The following is a 14,235-nucleotide window of genomic DNA, read 5'->3' as shown; positions in this document are numbered from 1 at the left end:
GTAAATACCAGCTATCCCGTGCATAATATCAATTAAAAGTGCAGAAGACATCTTTATTAATAAGTATTTACATTCGTTTGCGGTTCTCATGACCTCGTCCTCCCATCTTCTTGTTAGCTAAACCCACCTCTATTGCCGACGTTCCCTCTACCTCCACCAAGCACACAAGCACTTCGGCATGGGACTTTTCAAAAACCACATTTGATATGCACGACACACGCCGCCGGCACGCGTGCGAGAGCGAGAGAAGAGAGTGAGATGCTTAATACTCGCAACAAAGGATGTCGTGCATAAGATTTACTCTAGATGAATGGTTTAAACATGGTCGAAGATATACACGTTTCGTTACTTCCTCATCATATATATATATATATATCTCCACAAAGACACCTTAGCCACTTCCTAGGCCACATGCTAAGGCCTCTCGGGGCAAGCCCAAAAACACCTGAACATTTGGATGAAGTTTTCATGTGTACAGATTTTTCACACCTGCGGCAGACAACTGATTATTTTGGCTTTCTTTTATTGATCCTTCATATTGGTGATGCCTCCAACCTCAACAAGCTTTGGCAAGCATGAGGAATACGGTACGGGGGCCATAAGCTAGTGAAAGTATTTCTTATAAAGTGATTGTAGCCTAGAGAGTTGTGTACCATCTTGGAAAGTGATTTTATTGTTGACGTAGAAGTGTTCAACCATGGGCTAGCTAGTGGATTGCATCTTCTTGGGAAGTGAGTCTGTTGACAGGCTGGATATACATTCAAGCTTCCCACTGAATTTACACTTACATAATACATAATTGTCCTCATCATACATGTTCAGCAAATATGGAATTAGGATGTACTTCAATTTTTGAGAATCACAAATAAATGCATAGATTTTTGCTGTACATGGTAAGACATTTTGAATACCCCTCGGAGGATAGAACAAGAATCATCCCCACTTTGTGGGCGTAAAAATGACAGGATATAAATAAAGCCAGAAGAAACTCTGGCTCATCTCCACCTGGTGGTTGAAAAAATGATTGCCAGTCTCACTTTCCTGTGTCCAGAAGATTAAGAGTTTTCACAAAATCCATTTGACAGCACAAAGCCAACTCGACTGATAAAAAAGTGTTGTTCATTCTCAATCAATTCTGGCTGACTGAAACATTCCTATGCTGCAGCTCATCATGCCTCTTTCCTACCAATCCTGCACATCAAATATCATTTCAATCATGTTGTTTTCTTTTACTTGCTGATGCAAGTTTTACAGGCTATGAGAAACACACAGCTCCTGGTTTGGCTCAGTAAAAAGAGCAGTGTCCGCGAAAAAACTGGAACAAAAAATTTACCTGAAGCAATGGATACCAAGAGCGTTTGTAATCTCATGTATAATACTTAAGGCAAAGTGCATGTACAATGATGCTGCACGAGCAAATAATATTGTGAGTACAAGACTTCTCTGCAGTAAGCAAATCAAGCAGTATCTCATGTTTTGATGAGCATTACTTGTGAAGGCACAATAAACGAAAAGAATCCACTGTTCATCAATCAAGGGTGATCTGCAAGAGAAATGTTTAATGAGGAGATCTTCGAGGCAAAAACCAAAGCAGCTTCAAGCAGTTCACTAATTCACCAGCTCCTAGGCAAGAAAGAGAACCAGATGCAAAAACTCAAAAGCAGCCTGTTCTAGTAAATACTACTTTTCTGCAAATAAGCAGATCTAAAGACCACAGTAACGAGACAATGGTCCTCCAATCAATGATAGGAGTTGATGCACACAGCTTTTGAACACTGTCCTTCCATTGGAACAAAGATGAGACTAACAATCAACTTCACATCCTAAAGAGAGAAAAGCTCTAAACTAGCAGCATAAGCATAAAAATTTTCAAGGAAAGTTCAACCCAAACAACATCATGGATATAGGGTTCCCTTGAAATGGTCACCACTTTGCTTCAAATGGTTGCAAGGGTAATAATAATCCTTGCACTTTTATGACTGCAACCACTAAGTTCAGACCACTAGGAGCCTGTACAAGGTCTAGTGGCCTTTTCTATAGCCACTCTCCATTAAAGGTCTTAAATTTCTATATGTGATCATGTAAGTGTCCAAACAATCTTTCAAGTAAGGCCCAGCTTTCTGATTTTGATAGCCATGGCCACCCTTGCCCCTAGGCTAACTAACAGTATGTCATGAAAATCTCACACAATACTGTTGTTGTAAGCGTCCAAACAATCTTTCAAGTAAGGCCCAGCTTTCTGATTTTGATAGCCATGGCCACCCTTGCCCCTACTCTAACAGTATGCCATGAAAATCTCACAGAATACTGTCACACAAGGGCACACATCAGTGTGTGGAACATTTCCCTATTGTCATGTGGCATTCACAAAATATCAAGCTCACAAGAAAGGAACACAGAAAAATGGGGGCAGCTGTAGACAGACCACTTACCCGCCTAAAAGGCTGGCAGACAGAGCATTGGCAATGGCAATTGGAAGGAACAACAATGCCTGCAGCAAACATTGGCACAGTTAGTTGCTGCCAAAGCACTCTTCAGACCTTAGACAGCAGATCATTCATCAGCACAAATGAACAAGCCACTCGAACTAGTTCTTAGTACCCACCATGTACATGCCAGTCTTCAAACCTTTTGGCTCATCACACAAGTGTGCTAAAATCATCCTCCCCTTATTCCAATGAAAAACAGAAACATCAGCCTCAAAACAGGGCAGTAGTATCTTTGCAAGCAGTAAACACAGATGAAAAACTGCCAGTCCAGAAAATCACAAGGAGCTTGACATCACTAAAGAAAGGATTGAAAACCTTACAACAAGGAAGCCAAAAGCAAAACCAGTGCCAACCATCAGCAAATGAGGTTGTGTTGTCAGAATGTCAGATGGCGAAAGTAAGCTCCTGAAACAGAAGACAACAGTGTGGAGTGGTTTAAAATTACACATGGAGCCTATTGCACATAGATATACAATGAACCCTTGTTGAACCCTTCAAGAGTTTATAATATTTTTAGTTACACACTTTTACATCTTATTAGAAAAAAGTTATGCACTTTTACATCTTCATAGAAGAAAGTTGGAGAAACAGCATACCAAGTGACCACTCCACCAATCAAGAAGAGGAAAGGAAAGAGCTGAAACATAATCAGAAATTTTAGATCAGTTTATTTAACCCACGCAAGCAAAGTTAAGACTTTTAACATGACAGCATTCAGTACTGATTTGCCTCTCGTGACAATACTGCTACAATAGATCAATATCATTAGATTAAGTTGTCAGAGGCGGCATACACAAAGTAGACTTCCAACAACTACACCACAGAAGCAGAGACTGGTTGTCACAGATAGTAACACGAAATAGCAGTGCACACTTGGAGAGACAACAGCAACATTTCAAAACAAATATAACCATGATACCATGGCCAGTGCCATAAGCATGCTTCCATTTCTGCTTTTAACAACTTTGTGAACATTGTAGACACTGTCATCAAAACAAAAATATAACTGACGTTAGCTTGCCACCCAAATGGCAGTACTAAGTCAAGCAAATAAGCACAGCACATTAAGAGAAAATGACCACACAACATCACTCACTTGTATGCCACAGTTGGTGTGACCGCCAGGATCATCATTGCTACTATGACAGCATCATACATCACCAGATCTACGGACAACACAAGGCAAGGAAACAGAGAGAATCTGGATCAAGACATGGAGCTGGAACCTATTAAAGCAATCGAAATTACTGCCTCAATACCCTGGCTACAATCTATATCACACCTTCGCACAAAATAGTACCCCCTAGAAAAGCCATGAAAACAAACATGGAACAGTAAGAAAGTCCCTTCAAACACAATCATACCCTGACAATTAATGGCAACTAAATTAGCAACCTTCTTCAGCAGGCTACATCCTTCATGCTCAGACACTTCGAGCAATTTTGACAAACTTAGAGGTACCCTGGAGTTACTTCCTCAGACTTGTTTACAAGAGCCCTTTTGAGACTACTAAAAGACAGAATGAGGTTGTCCCTTCTCTTCGAGAATCAGGTCAAAGACTGGATGCACTGGGGCACAAATCCTGCCTTTCTTTAGGGAAATTCCATCGGAGATTGGGAGGTTCACCTTCAAAGACCCCACTTCAACTATTCAGCAGAGATTATAGGAATTCAGGTGGTCAACTGGTGATGCGGTCTATTCATGAAGGAATTTTAGATGAGGGGAGGACGGACTTGCCTCCTTCACACACTTGGCTAGGTCTTTTCTCTAGAGGGGATGCTTTGCCACAATTGATAGCCACCAAAAGTCAAAGATCCTTCTACTTTGTTGTTGAGGGGAATGGACCTACAACAGAGGAGGTTGACTCGTTAGAGACTGCTGGCTGTAGTATTTAGAACGGAATACTGATTAATTCCATCCTGTGCAAATGTATTTCTAAATCCGGTTCCTTAGACTGGACAAAGGATCAAGGTAGTTTACTAGTACCTCATGTGATCGAAAAATGTACATCAACCCAAATCCTATTTGTGGTTGAGGTTTTTGGCATATCAAAGATCCTTGCAAAGACAGGATGAACCAGGAGAATGAATTTGGAGAGACCTCTTCTAGGACAGGGCTCCACATGCTCCTTTCTTTCAATGCATGGTCAGGTTAGGGAGGCGGGTTAGACAAGCAGGATTAGGTTCCAGCTTTGTTGCATGTAAGAGGGTTTGAGATTGTCAGCATATCAAAGGAGACCAGAGTCACTGAGCATGCGTTTCATGGGTGAAATGTTTCACCCCGGTAGAGAAAGTCTGGCAGTTTCACCTTTATAAAAAGTAAAATAAAAAGTTTGACGATTTGTGTTAGCTTTGGACTGCTTTGTATTTTGAGAATCCACTTGACCTTTTTTTTTTAACTTTTGAGTTGTAGAAAGCTAAAAAAGATTGGATCTCAAAGTCAGAACTTAAAATGTTGACTCATGAGTCTTGACTCTTAATTTTGTATTTTCAAATTGTCATATTCTAATGGCACCATGCACATGCAAAGTGCAGCAGATGTAACTTTTAGGATTTCAGCAAATTTATGATGTGTATGTTTACGTTTACTTTGATGTAAAGAGTTATCTTCCTATTTGACATTATTGAAACTTCAAACTCGGTTATTGTAGTGTTCCAAATTTGTGTAACTCGCTTGCATCATGCATTATGCATATATGCATTCCAAATATATTGCTCATCCGAGCATCATTGCTCGGTACATCTTGAAAGCAAGATATAATGCAGTGATATATGAAGAGCACATCTCTACAGACACCATCACCTGTATATGGACAGACCTCATTCGCATGCTTAAGAGGCAGATATGAGAGATTGCACATGATTCAGAGGCCACCTTACATAGTTAGGATTTTTTAGCACCTTTTTCCACTCAGGGATACCCCATATGATTTGACATCATAGAACAAGCGAATGGTTATCTTATCCATTGGGCAGATAAGTTGGTCTATCTGCCTCATTCCTTACGCGTGTTGGGATTGTGAACTGCATGTATTTACCTCCATGATAATTACCAGTGAGGTGTCAATGAAGTCTCACTAGATTTTTCTTTTCCTGGAGAAAGAAGAGTCTAGAAAATGAGTTTCGCCTCGTCCCTCAAACTTCTATACAAGTCAGTGACTAAAAACATCACTTAAGTAGGGGAAAAACTGTGATGCTCGAGGTGATTGAAGACAGAATTATCCGTTTCAAAATCCTAATTATAATCTCCAAGAATTTCTAGACCTTTGCAGTTTGGGAAATGTATTGCCTACACATGTTAACGTCACCTGATACAACTGGGAACCCTGAAAATAATGGAAATGCATCGCCCAGTCTCTGAGACCACCATGTTGGTCCTGCATCAATAACAGCTGACAGTTTGAAGGACACTAGAAATCTCAAACAAGGATTCATCAAATATCTACAACAGGACATGATGGGCATGATAAAATTAAATCCAAGAGTACAGAAAGGAGATCATAATTACCAACGATGGATGTATAGAAGTGAACAAGGTATATCAGCATCAGGCCTTCAGTGGGACCATTGATCTCAGGGAGGATCAATGTATTTGTGAAAAAGCTGCAACACAAATCCGCTGAAATTTCAGATGAATCCTCACTACACCACCAAGAAAACTAACCAACCAACTTCAAAGGGAAAAGGTTGCTGGGTGAATAACTGACCACAGCTTTAATCTGCCTATCAAACCTTCTATATAAAAAAATTCAACTTAACGCCTGAATAACATAGCTGGAATCCTAGTACATTCCTAATGTGTTTTCCACAGCCCATGCTTGGGAGAAGCATATTGCAAGAATATCTTGCTGGATACATATCTCCTTTGTAAAAGTAAGCTTTTGTAAAGTGTGGACTTCTCAAGAGCTAAAACACATTTACTGTAAGCTAGTTTAGGAAACCATCTGAATAAACAGAAGCCAACTAAATGGACAAAATCGTGCACAATACAAAACATGGAAGTTACAAGTTAAGAAATATGTGAAAGTTAAGAGCATACTGCTCCCAAGTTGCCCCATAAAATGGGATTGTTGCTATCACCCAAAACCAAAACGTGTGTCTACCGCTCATGACTGAATTCCCAAAAGCCATGGTCTCAAACTGCAAAATGCAGGAAATAAATTGTCACAACTACTACCTGCTTGGAATCTGATATTAAAGCACAACATGGCAACATTCCAAAAGAATAGATTGGAATCTCTATGTCTAACCTAAATTTTGAAAGGGTTCATGAGTTAAAACTTACCGCACATGTGAGGGCATCACAACCTGTAACCAAAAGGTAGAATAGATAATCAACGAGGTAAACAAGACAGCAGTTAAAACATGGTGCAAGCAAGTAATATTTCTCTGTAATCAGTTAAAGCTTTACCATGATCAAACAGTTCTCCCAGAGGACTAGAGGAGTTCGTACGCCGTGCTTGCTTGCCATCAACCGCATCAAATGTCTGAAGATCATAAAAACCAGAAGTTTTAGTATTGACCTCCATCTTGAAACCCTCTAAATAAAATTGCACTTGCACTTGCAAGAAGCAATTAAAGTAGGCCTTAAAATCTTAGCCCAATTGATGCTGTGCTGAGAACCGTACAATTTGCCAAAATCCAAAATATTTAAACACAAGCAGCCAAATAATAATTCAAGATTAACCACTTACTAACTTCCTTCAGGATACTGGACCTTTAGAATCTTCAAAATATTCTGAAAAGAGCACAAACCTGATACAGAAATAATAGAAGACCATGCAAAAAATGAACCCATTTTGGAGAAGCAGAAGTAAAACCAGGAGAGTAAATCTGCAAAATAAAATAGCTTTATTATAGGAAAAGCTCAAAGAGCTCTTAACACTGCCCACACAATACTTGCTGGCTCAATCTATGAAAACCACTCCACCAAAAATTATAAGTCAAACCAAAGTTGCTTCTGGTATAGATCATGCCATGTACAAATAATGAACAAAGCAGAGTTACTCATGTTCCTGATGTAAAATAGGCTGTATTAAGGCCCATCACAGTACAAAAAGCGTGCATCGTACAACAAGAGGCCAAAATAAAGCTCCAGACTCAGCGAGTACACAAAAGGGAAAAGGGAAAACACCATTTCCAAAGTTGAAGCATATGTTTTTGAGATTTGAGCTTACATAGCTTAGAAGAGCTGATGCGACCACAAACAGAAACCCTGTCAAGGTGATCTGCAACCAGTAAGGTACATAAGCTATTGAAGTACAAATTTCGAACTTGAGAACAAAGTCAGGATAATAGTAAAATTCAAGTGTTACAAATCATAGCTTTTCATTACCATATTTGGGCTGATGCGCCAAAAGCAAACCGCATGCACAAAACCAACAAAGTTCCAAAAAGAAGGTTAGCTATGTTTTGCCATCATACTAAAGAATGCATCCCATCCATAATGAAGTACAAGAAGGTAAAGAAAAAGAGGAGAGGGCAGAGAGGATTTAACAAAACCCACAAAGAAATAACCCAACTCTTTTCTTTCAGAAAAATTATCTTTCTATTACATAAGGTGAGCATAGATTACAAATTGTAAGGCATGCAAGAAAGTTGAAATTATACAGTAGAGCAACATATTAACACCCCTGGCTAGTCACCCCATGGACAGAGTCTCTCAAGCATCAAGAGGGATGGGAAGCCATACGGAAACAGCCATGTAATCTGGCTATACTGATCTGTGAAAAAAGGGGACCTGCACTCCCATATCCATGAAAGAAAGTCTAGCAGGCTGCTCCATGATCCAAAGATCCTTCTTAATTTCCAACAACATGTCCAATTATCCTTGTAGCCTCTCCCATCAACACTTAAGCAATCAAGTCAAATAAGGTGCAATATTAAGGTGGTGATGATCAATAAGCACAGGACTCAAAAGCCCATGTATGCCAGGCAAAAACCACTCACATATCCATGAAACAAAATCAGCAGACTGCTGCAGCATCCAATAATCTTTCTAGCCTCTCCCGACCACTGTTGATCTCATGAAGGTGAGATCAAGCAGAATCTAATGCAATTCAGCATAGCACTCAGAAGTCCATGTATGCAAGACAATGAACATGGCTATAACATCCCATCTTAAGCAGCTGATAGCTGATAACGGATATAGCAGAAGAACCACGTGCAATGCTGATTGCATCCAGCTAATCCAAGCTCTCTCAAAACAATACACAGATTTCATTAATGAAGGCCTAGAAAGGAGTGCAATGCTGATTACATCTGGCTAATCACAGCTCTCTCGAACTACATACGCAGATTTCATTGGCGAACGCCTAGAAAGGAGCAAAAGAGAACCAAGAGCAGAGCCTTGAAAGTTTGAAACCCCAAGTCAGTCCCAAAGATGGCCAATTGGACACAATAGTGGCTGCACCCGATTGCCACAGGTGTAGCATACCTAAAACCACATGCAAGTCTACAACAGAGACATGAAAAGAGACGTTAGATAAGTATGTTGAACGAACGGATGAAGTGTACAAGAGAGTAAAGCGAGCTCTTTAAAAGTCACAAGAAAGGCATAAGACAGCGACAATGCATCACCAAAAAATATGTAGTGTTTGTTGAGGGCGATCAGATCCTCTTGCATTTTGAAAAGGCAAGGCTTAAGAAGATGAAGGGAAAAGAGCCCTTATTCACTAGACTCAGCACAAGGTATTATGGGCCAATTCACATAACACAAATGATCAGCAATGTGGTTTACATGTTGAAGCTCTCATTTCTTCTTTTTTTTGCAAGTAAAATGTGGCTGATTATATTACTCAAAAAAACTGATTACAACGGAGTGCTCATGCTCAACAGACTAGCTGAAGCTGATGAAAGTCACAAATACATCACGTATTCAAGCATCTCAAGGCGGCGGTCTGGGGGGATGGGGGCAAGAAGCCATGGAGGGGGGGGGGGGGTGTATCGCCATCTGCCTGCTTGCATCACAAAAAACAGGTTCTGGCCGCCCCAAGTGCGCATGAAATGACATCAGAGCTCCTTATGAGCCCTGGACTCGCCCTGCACCTAATCCCATCAGCCGCAGAGGGAGTGGATGATAGAGGTCCAAAGCTCTACTAAGGTTGCATCTACTCAAAGTCTCTCTCCGCTGAAAGCCTCCTAACACCACGCCTTCCAGATATGCCAATCAATAAGACTCCCTATGATCTCCCATACCTCTGAGCCGTCTGTTGTGGGCTCCAGTACCTGGCGGATGGGTAAAGCCTCCAAACCGACCACTGTGCACAACCCTGCCTCAATAATGAATATCGTGTCCTGCATCCTCATACAAAAGGTAACGGCCTTCGCTGACCACCTGCCAGCAGAAAACTCCCCATGAGATACATCCAAGGTTGGGTGCTATACGACGAAGGATGCGGCGTGCTCCTCTCCACACGAGCTGCGCCACCTCACACGACCAAAGGCAGTGCTTTGGGGTTTCCAAAGGCTACTGTGTGCAGCGCTTACAACCTCCCTCATTCTGCATCTGGGCAAGCCAGCTTCCCACCGCCAAGGCTCCATGTGCCACCAACCATAAAAAATACGATACCCTCCTCGGCCTCCAGCTATCCCATAGGCGACGCCAAAAGGTCCAGTCGAAAAGGTTCTGTGATGCTGTGCTCCGCCCAGTGCCTGCTACGTGACGGTGCCCAATCCATATCCTCCTGCATCAATACATGTCTACTAATCCTGGCAGTGTACTCCAAGAAACTTGGTGGCTTCTTGGCAACTGCAGTGGCCGGCCATAGCCACTCTCCCGAATCCCACCCCAGCTCATCAAGTGGCCTGCCCTCCCAAATCCAGAGGCGCCACTCCCTAAGCTCCTGCCAGAAGACAAAAGGGTCCAACTGCCATGTCTTCCCCTAAAGGCCAATCACCCAGATCCTCTTCCATGACAGGACAGCTTTCCCCTCACCCTATAGCCCTCTGTCGAGCCAAACGCCCCCCCTCTTGTTCGGTGAAGAAGGTCCCAGGTGGAGCGCCGCCCACTCTACCTGCCACCTATAGGGGGATGCCTGCTGGTGAAAACCTAGCAGTCCATGCCTCCCCGGGCTCTATCGGCTCTCGTATTAGGGGAGCAAGCCACTCCTAAGATATTGCTACGTCTATCTCCCTTCTCCTCAACTCCACTCCTCTCTGGCAGTCTAATACTCCTTGCAGCACCTCCTTGTTCACCATCCTGCACACCTCCTACCATGCCCTAATGGTACGAACTAGGCCAACCTCCCAACCAGCCCACTGGATGTGGGAGCGCTCGCCAGTCTGTGCCCCTTCCCGATCTCTAACCTAGGGGTTCTAGATCCAGTCTATCTCCTCCTGGCAGCCTAGGGGGCTCTGGATTAGGGCCTTACAGAGGCCCTACCACACGCGGACCAAGCTGCGCAGAAAAGGTGATCTAGGGGGGTAATCTCGGTTGACGTAAAGATCCATCTCAGGAATGGCCTCCACTCACCACCAAGCCTCGGTCTACAATCTTGATGACCCTCCTACAATAGGACCTTCTAGGTCTGCCTGCCTGGTATGAGGCCGCGGACAACTAGCTTGCCAAAGAGCGCCATACTCCAATACTTTGGGTCTATGTAGTATGATCCCAAGGCCTCCCTCTGACCAATGTCGTATGATGGTCGCCCACACCACCTTGGCCTTGGAATCCCTAGAGCCATCTAACCCAGACCAAAGGAAGTTCCGCACTAGGCAATGAAGCTACACTGCGTAAGATAAGGAGAAGCACCAACACGAGGCGATGTACTAGGCCGTCGCTAGGAGGACCTGGTTAACCACCAAGGCTTGGCCAGCTAGTGAGAGGAGAGTTGTGCTCCAGTAGGTTAGCTTCCTCTGAATAGAATCAAGGACTGGAAGAAACTGCTGGGCGGGAGTGATGTGTAGTCCCACCTGGAACCCTAGGTACTGGACAGTTTGCCCTCTGCTCATCCATCTAAATCCCAAGTAGACGTTCCACTCCGTGCTAGAGTCCGAGTCTGAGAGGAAACCAACCAACTTTTGCCAATTGATTTTTACTCCCGCTGCAGAACAGAACACCTCAAGAGTCAGCCTCACTCTCTCCAGCATCAACTCATTGTCCTCTATGTAGAGTGTTGTATCATCTACATACTCTGAGTCTAACAACTCAGTCTTCTCTCTCACTAGAAGTCGAAGATGACGTAATCCGCACACGTGACCTAAGGAATTGAGGCATCGCCTCTGCAAGGAGTAGGAACACGTACGGGGCCAGGAGATAGCCCTGCCGAAACGATCTCTCCAGCCGAAACGATCTCCCCTCGCCTACCACCTATGAGAACCCTGCTAGTGGCTGATTTGTAAAGAGCGAAGACCCCGCGAATCCAAGCTTGGGGGAAACCCAACCTCACCATGGTGCCCTCCAGAAAATCCCAATCCACCCTGTCATAAGCTTTCTCAAAATCCAAGAGTAGTACGGCCAATCTATGCCCACTATGCTGAGCCTACTCTGTCGCCTCAAAGAAGGTGAATATATTGTCTAGGATGCTCCTATCCTGGACAAAGCCTGTCTGTGTATCATGGATGATGTCTAGAAGCACGGGGCATACTCGCCTACCAATCATCTTTGCCAATGCCTTATAGGCCACTGAAAATAAGGTGATCAGTCTCCACTGGGAAAGCTCCAACCAATCTCCCCCTTTGGGAAAAAAACAGATGAGGCCTGCTGAAAAACTCCTTGCATCTGTCCTGAAGTGAAAATCTCCTGAAAGGCCATCAAAAGATTTTCACTGGGAAAGCTCCAACCGGTCTCCCCCTTTGGGAAGAAGACTGATAAGCTTGCTAAAAGACTCCCTGCCTCTGTATTGAAGTGAAAATCTTCTAAAAGGCCATCAGTAGGGGATCCACCACTTCCCAATAGGTAGTGAAGAAGGCCTTAGAGAGGCCATTCTCTCCCGAGCATTTCTACCCATCCTGTGTATGAAAAGCCTCCTCTGGTTCATTCTCTGTGAAGGGGGCTAGGAGGGAGCGTCTCATCTCCGTTGTGATGAGGGAGATGTGATCCCAAACCTGCTATCTACATCACTGTCCCCTAGTTGAGGTTGTCTCCTGCTCGAAAAGGCGTCTGTAATAGTCCATGGCAATCTCCATCACCTCATCTGGGCTAGAATGAGTCCTCCCATACTGATCTCCAAGGCTGCGTATTTGCTCTCCTAAGGTGCGAGGCTGGTGCACCTAGAAAAACTCCCTGCACATCGTGTTCTCTTTCCGCGCCCAGAAAGCTGCTCAGGTGCGGAAAGAAAACTCCGAGCGTCTATCCTCTAGGCCAACAATGGTTATGCGCACGCACGTCCTGTGCGTGGAGGGTGGGATCCCCTAGTGCCTCCTGTAATAATCTTTACGTGGCTGCAAGGTCCCACTAGAGTGCTCTCTTCTCCTCCCAGCTCTTTTGTCTAGCTTGTATGGCTGCCTCTTGACAGACACTCCTTGACTTGGCCAGGACCTCTGCAACCTCCTTTGCGATCCGGCTCCTCTTGCCCCACTCCCTGATCCAAATCTGCTTTATTTGTCTCATCACCTCCTCCCTCCTATAGATCGAGTCAAGGATCCAACATGATCATGTATCCAAGGCAGATGCTGGGGGATCAAGTGTTGGGAGAACTGGGCAATGATCGAACAACGTGGTGCTCACCAACTGCCCAATCTAGCCTCCACGAGAGCCTCCCCGCTCTCCCACATAAAACCTGTCCAACCGCTCTAGTAGGACTCCACCTAGCCGCTTGTATCCCCAAGAGAAGTCTAGCGACCTCTCCCTCCTGTGGAAGGCATGGTCTCTCCAAGCATTGTGTGCTCCCATTGCCAGTAGAAAGACCTCCCATGCCTCTTAATCCTTCCTAGCCATGTCCTAGTAGTTTCTCCCTTTGCCCTGTTGGTCCTCCAAAGCCTCCAAGTTGTTGAAGTCTCCTCCAAAGATCCAAGAGTCCACCTCTAGGAATCCATCCGCGATCTCCACCTAGAACCTGCTATGTGCCCTAACCTCTGTAGAGACATAGACATTGAGGACTCCAAGGCACAAGTTCCCAATAGCCAATCTGATCCATAGAACCCTCCCTACCACTATCGTCCCATGGTCTCATACACAAGCGGTGAGACTCAAGCCAAAAGAGATGCATACGTCTCCACTCCTTCCGTGGACACCTATGGCGTACTCCCAATAAGTATGCAAGCTGCCCAGAAGTACCTTCGCTACCCGCTAGGCCTAGGTGGAAGTGAGCTTGTGCTCCTAAATGTAAAGAAAAATACTCTAGCACAGAAACATAAACAAAAACCGTATGACAAAGCACAGACTGATAAAAAGAACACAGTTAGGATTAGGGTTAGAGTAACTCAAAGACAATGAACACAGTGAATAAATGAAATGATATGACTACTAATAATATGATGCTCATGCAGCAAACACACTATACAGTGAATAAATACTGAACCTCGAACTCCTGTATCTCTAGGATCAGGGCAGGGATAATGAGCTGGAGAGTGTATCATACTCCAAACGGATACCGAATTGCAGCAAGGCAGCCTCCGAATGTCGAACACCAGCAAACGCAGCAATGAGAAGTTGGATCTGATGCAAACAGTAGTAGAGAGAAAGACTAAAAACGGAGCATGCAAGAGAGAGAAAAACTGAAAACGCAAGCAGGACAGCCTGCAGGAGAGAGAAAGACTGCAACGACTGCAGACATGAGAGAGAAAACTGTCAAGGCGACAGCTAG

At 43.9% G+C, this 14,235-nt stretch overlaps 1 protein-coding gene across 1 annotated transcript in view; it reads right to left on the bottom strand.

Annotated features, from left to right (window-relative positions):
• Positions 1 to 373: 373 nt before the first annotated feature.
• LOC148041769 (choline/ethanolaminephosphotransferase 1-like) overlaps positions 374 to 14,235 on the bottom strand; it is a 33,482-nt gene continuing 19,620 nt past the window's right edge. Inside the window, exons 4-19 of the mRNA XM_087696684.1 lie at positions 7,666 to 7,716; positions 7,244 to 7,321; positions 6,900 to 6,975; positions 6,774 to 6,796; positions 6,528 to 6,628; positions 5,997 to 6,091; positions 5,797 to 5,865; positions 3,586 to 3,655; positions 3,409 to 3,472; positions 3,086 to 3,126; positions 2,810 to 2,894; positions 2,606 to 2,668; positions 2,433 to 2,491; positions 1,491 to 1,543; positions 1,334 to 1,406; positions 374 to 1,191 (exon numbers count right to left, since the gene is read on the bottom strand). Coding sequence (XP_087552810.1) covers positions 1,170 to 1,191; positions 1,334 to 1,406; positions 1,491 to 1,543; positions 2,433 to 2,491; positions 2,606 to 2,668; positions 2,810 to 2,894; positions 3,086 to 3,126; positions 3,409 to 3,472; positions 3,586 to 3,655; positions 5,797 to 5,865; positions 5,997 to 6,091; positions 6,528 to 6,628; positions 6,774 to 6,796; positions 6,900 to 6,975; positions 7,244 to 7,321; positions 7,666 to 7,716 — 1,023 coding nt within the window. The 3' untranslated portion in view covers positions 374 to 1,169. The remainder of the gene's footprint in view (positions 1,192 to 1,333; positions 1,407 to 1,490; positions 1,544 to 2,432; positions 2,492 to 2,605; positions 2,669 to 2,809; positions 2,895 to 3,085; positions 3,127 to 3,408; positions 3,473 to 3,585; positions 3,656 to 5,796; positions 5,866 to 5,996; positions 6,092 to 6,527; positions 6,629 to 6,773; positions 6,797 to 6,899; positions 6,976 to 7,243; positions 7,322 to 7,665; positions 7,717 to 14,235) is intronic.

The sequence above is a fragment of the Lygodium microphyllum genome, chromosome 1, assembly GCF_053477565.2.
Source record: "Lygodium microphyllum isolate KBCC chromosome 1, Lygodium_microphyllum_v1.1.10, whole genome shotgun sequence".
Lineage (NCBI taxonomy): Eukaryota > Viridiplantae > Streptophyta > Polypodiopsida > Schizaeales > Lygodiaceae > Lygodium > Lygodium microphyllum.
This window is presented reverse-complemented; position numbering and strand designations above follow the sequence as displayed.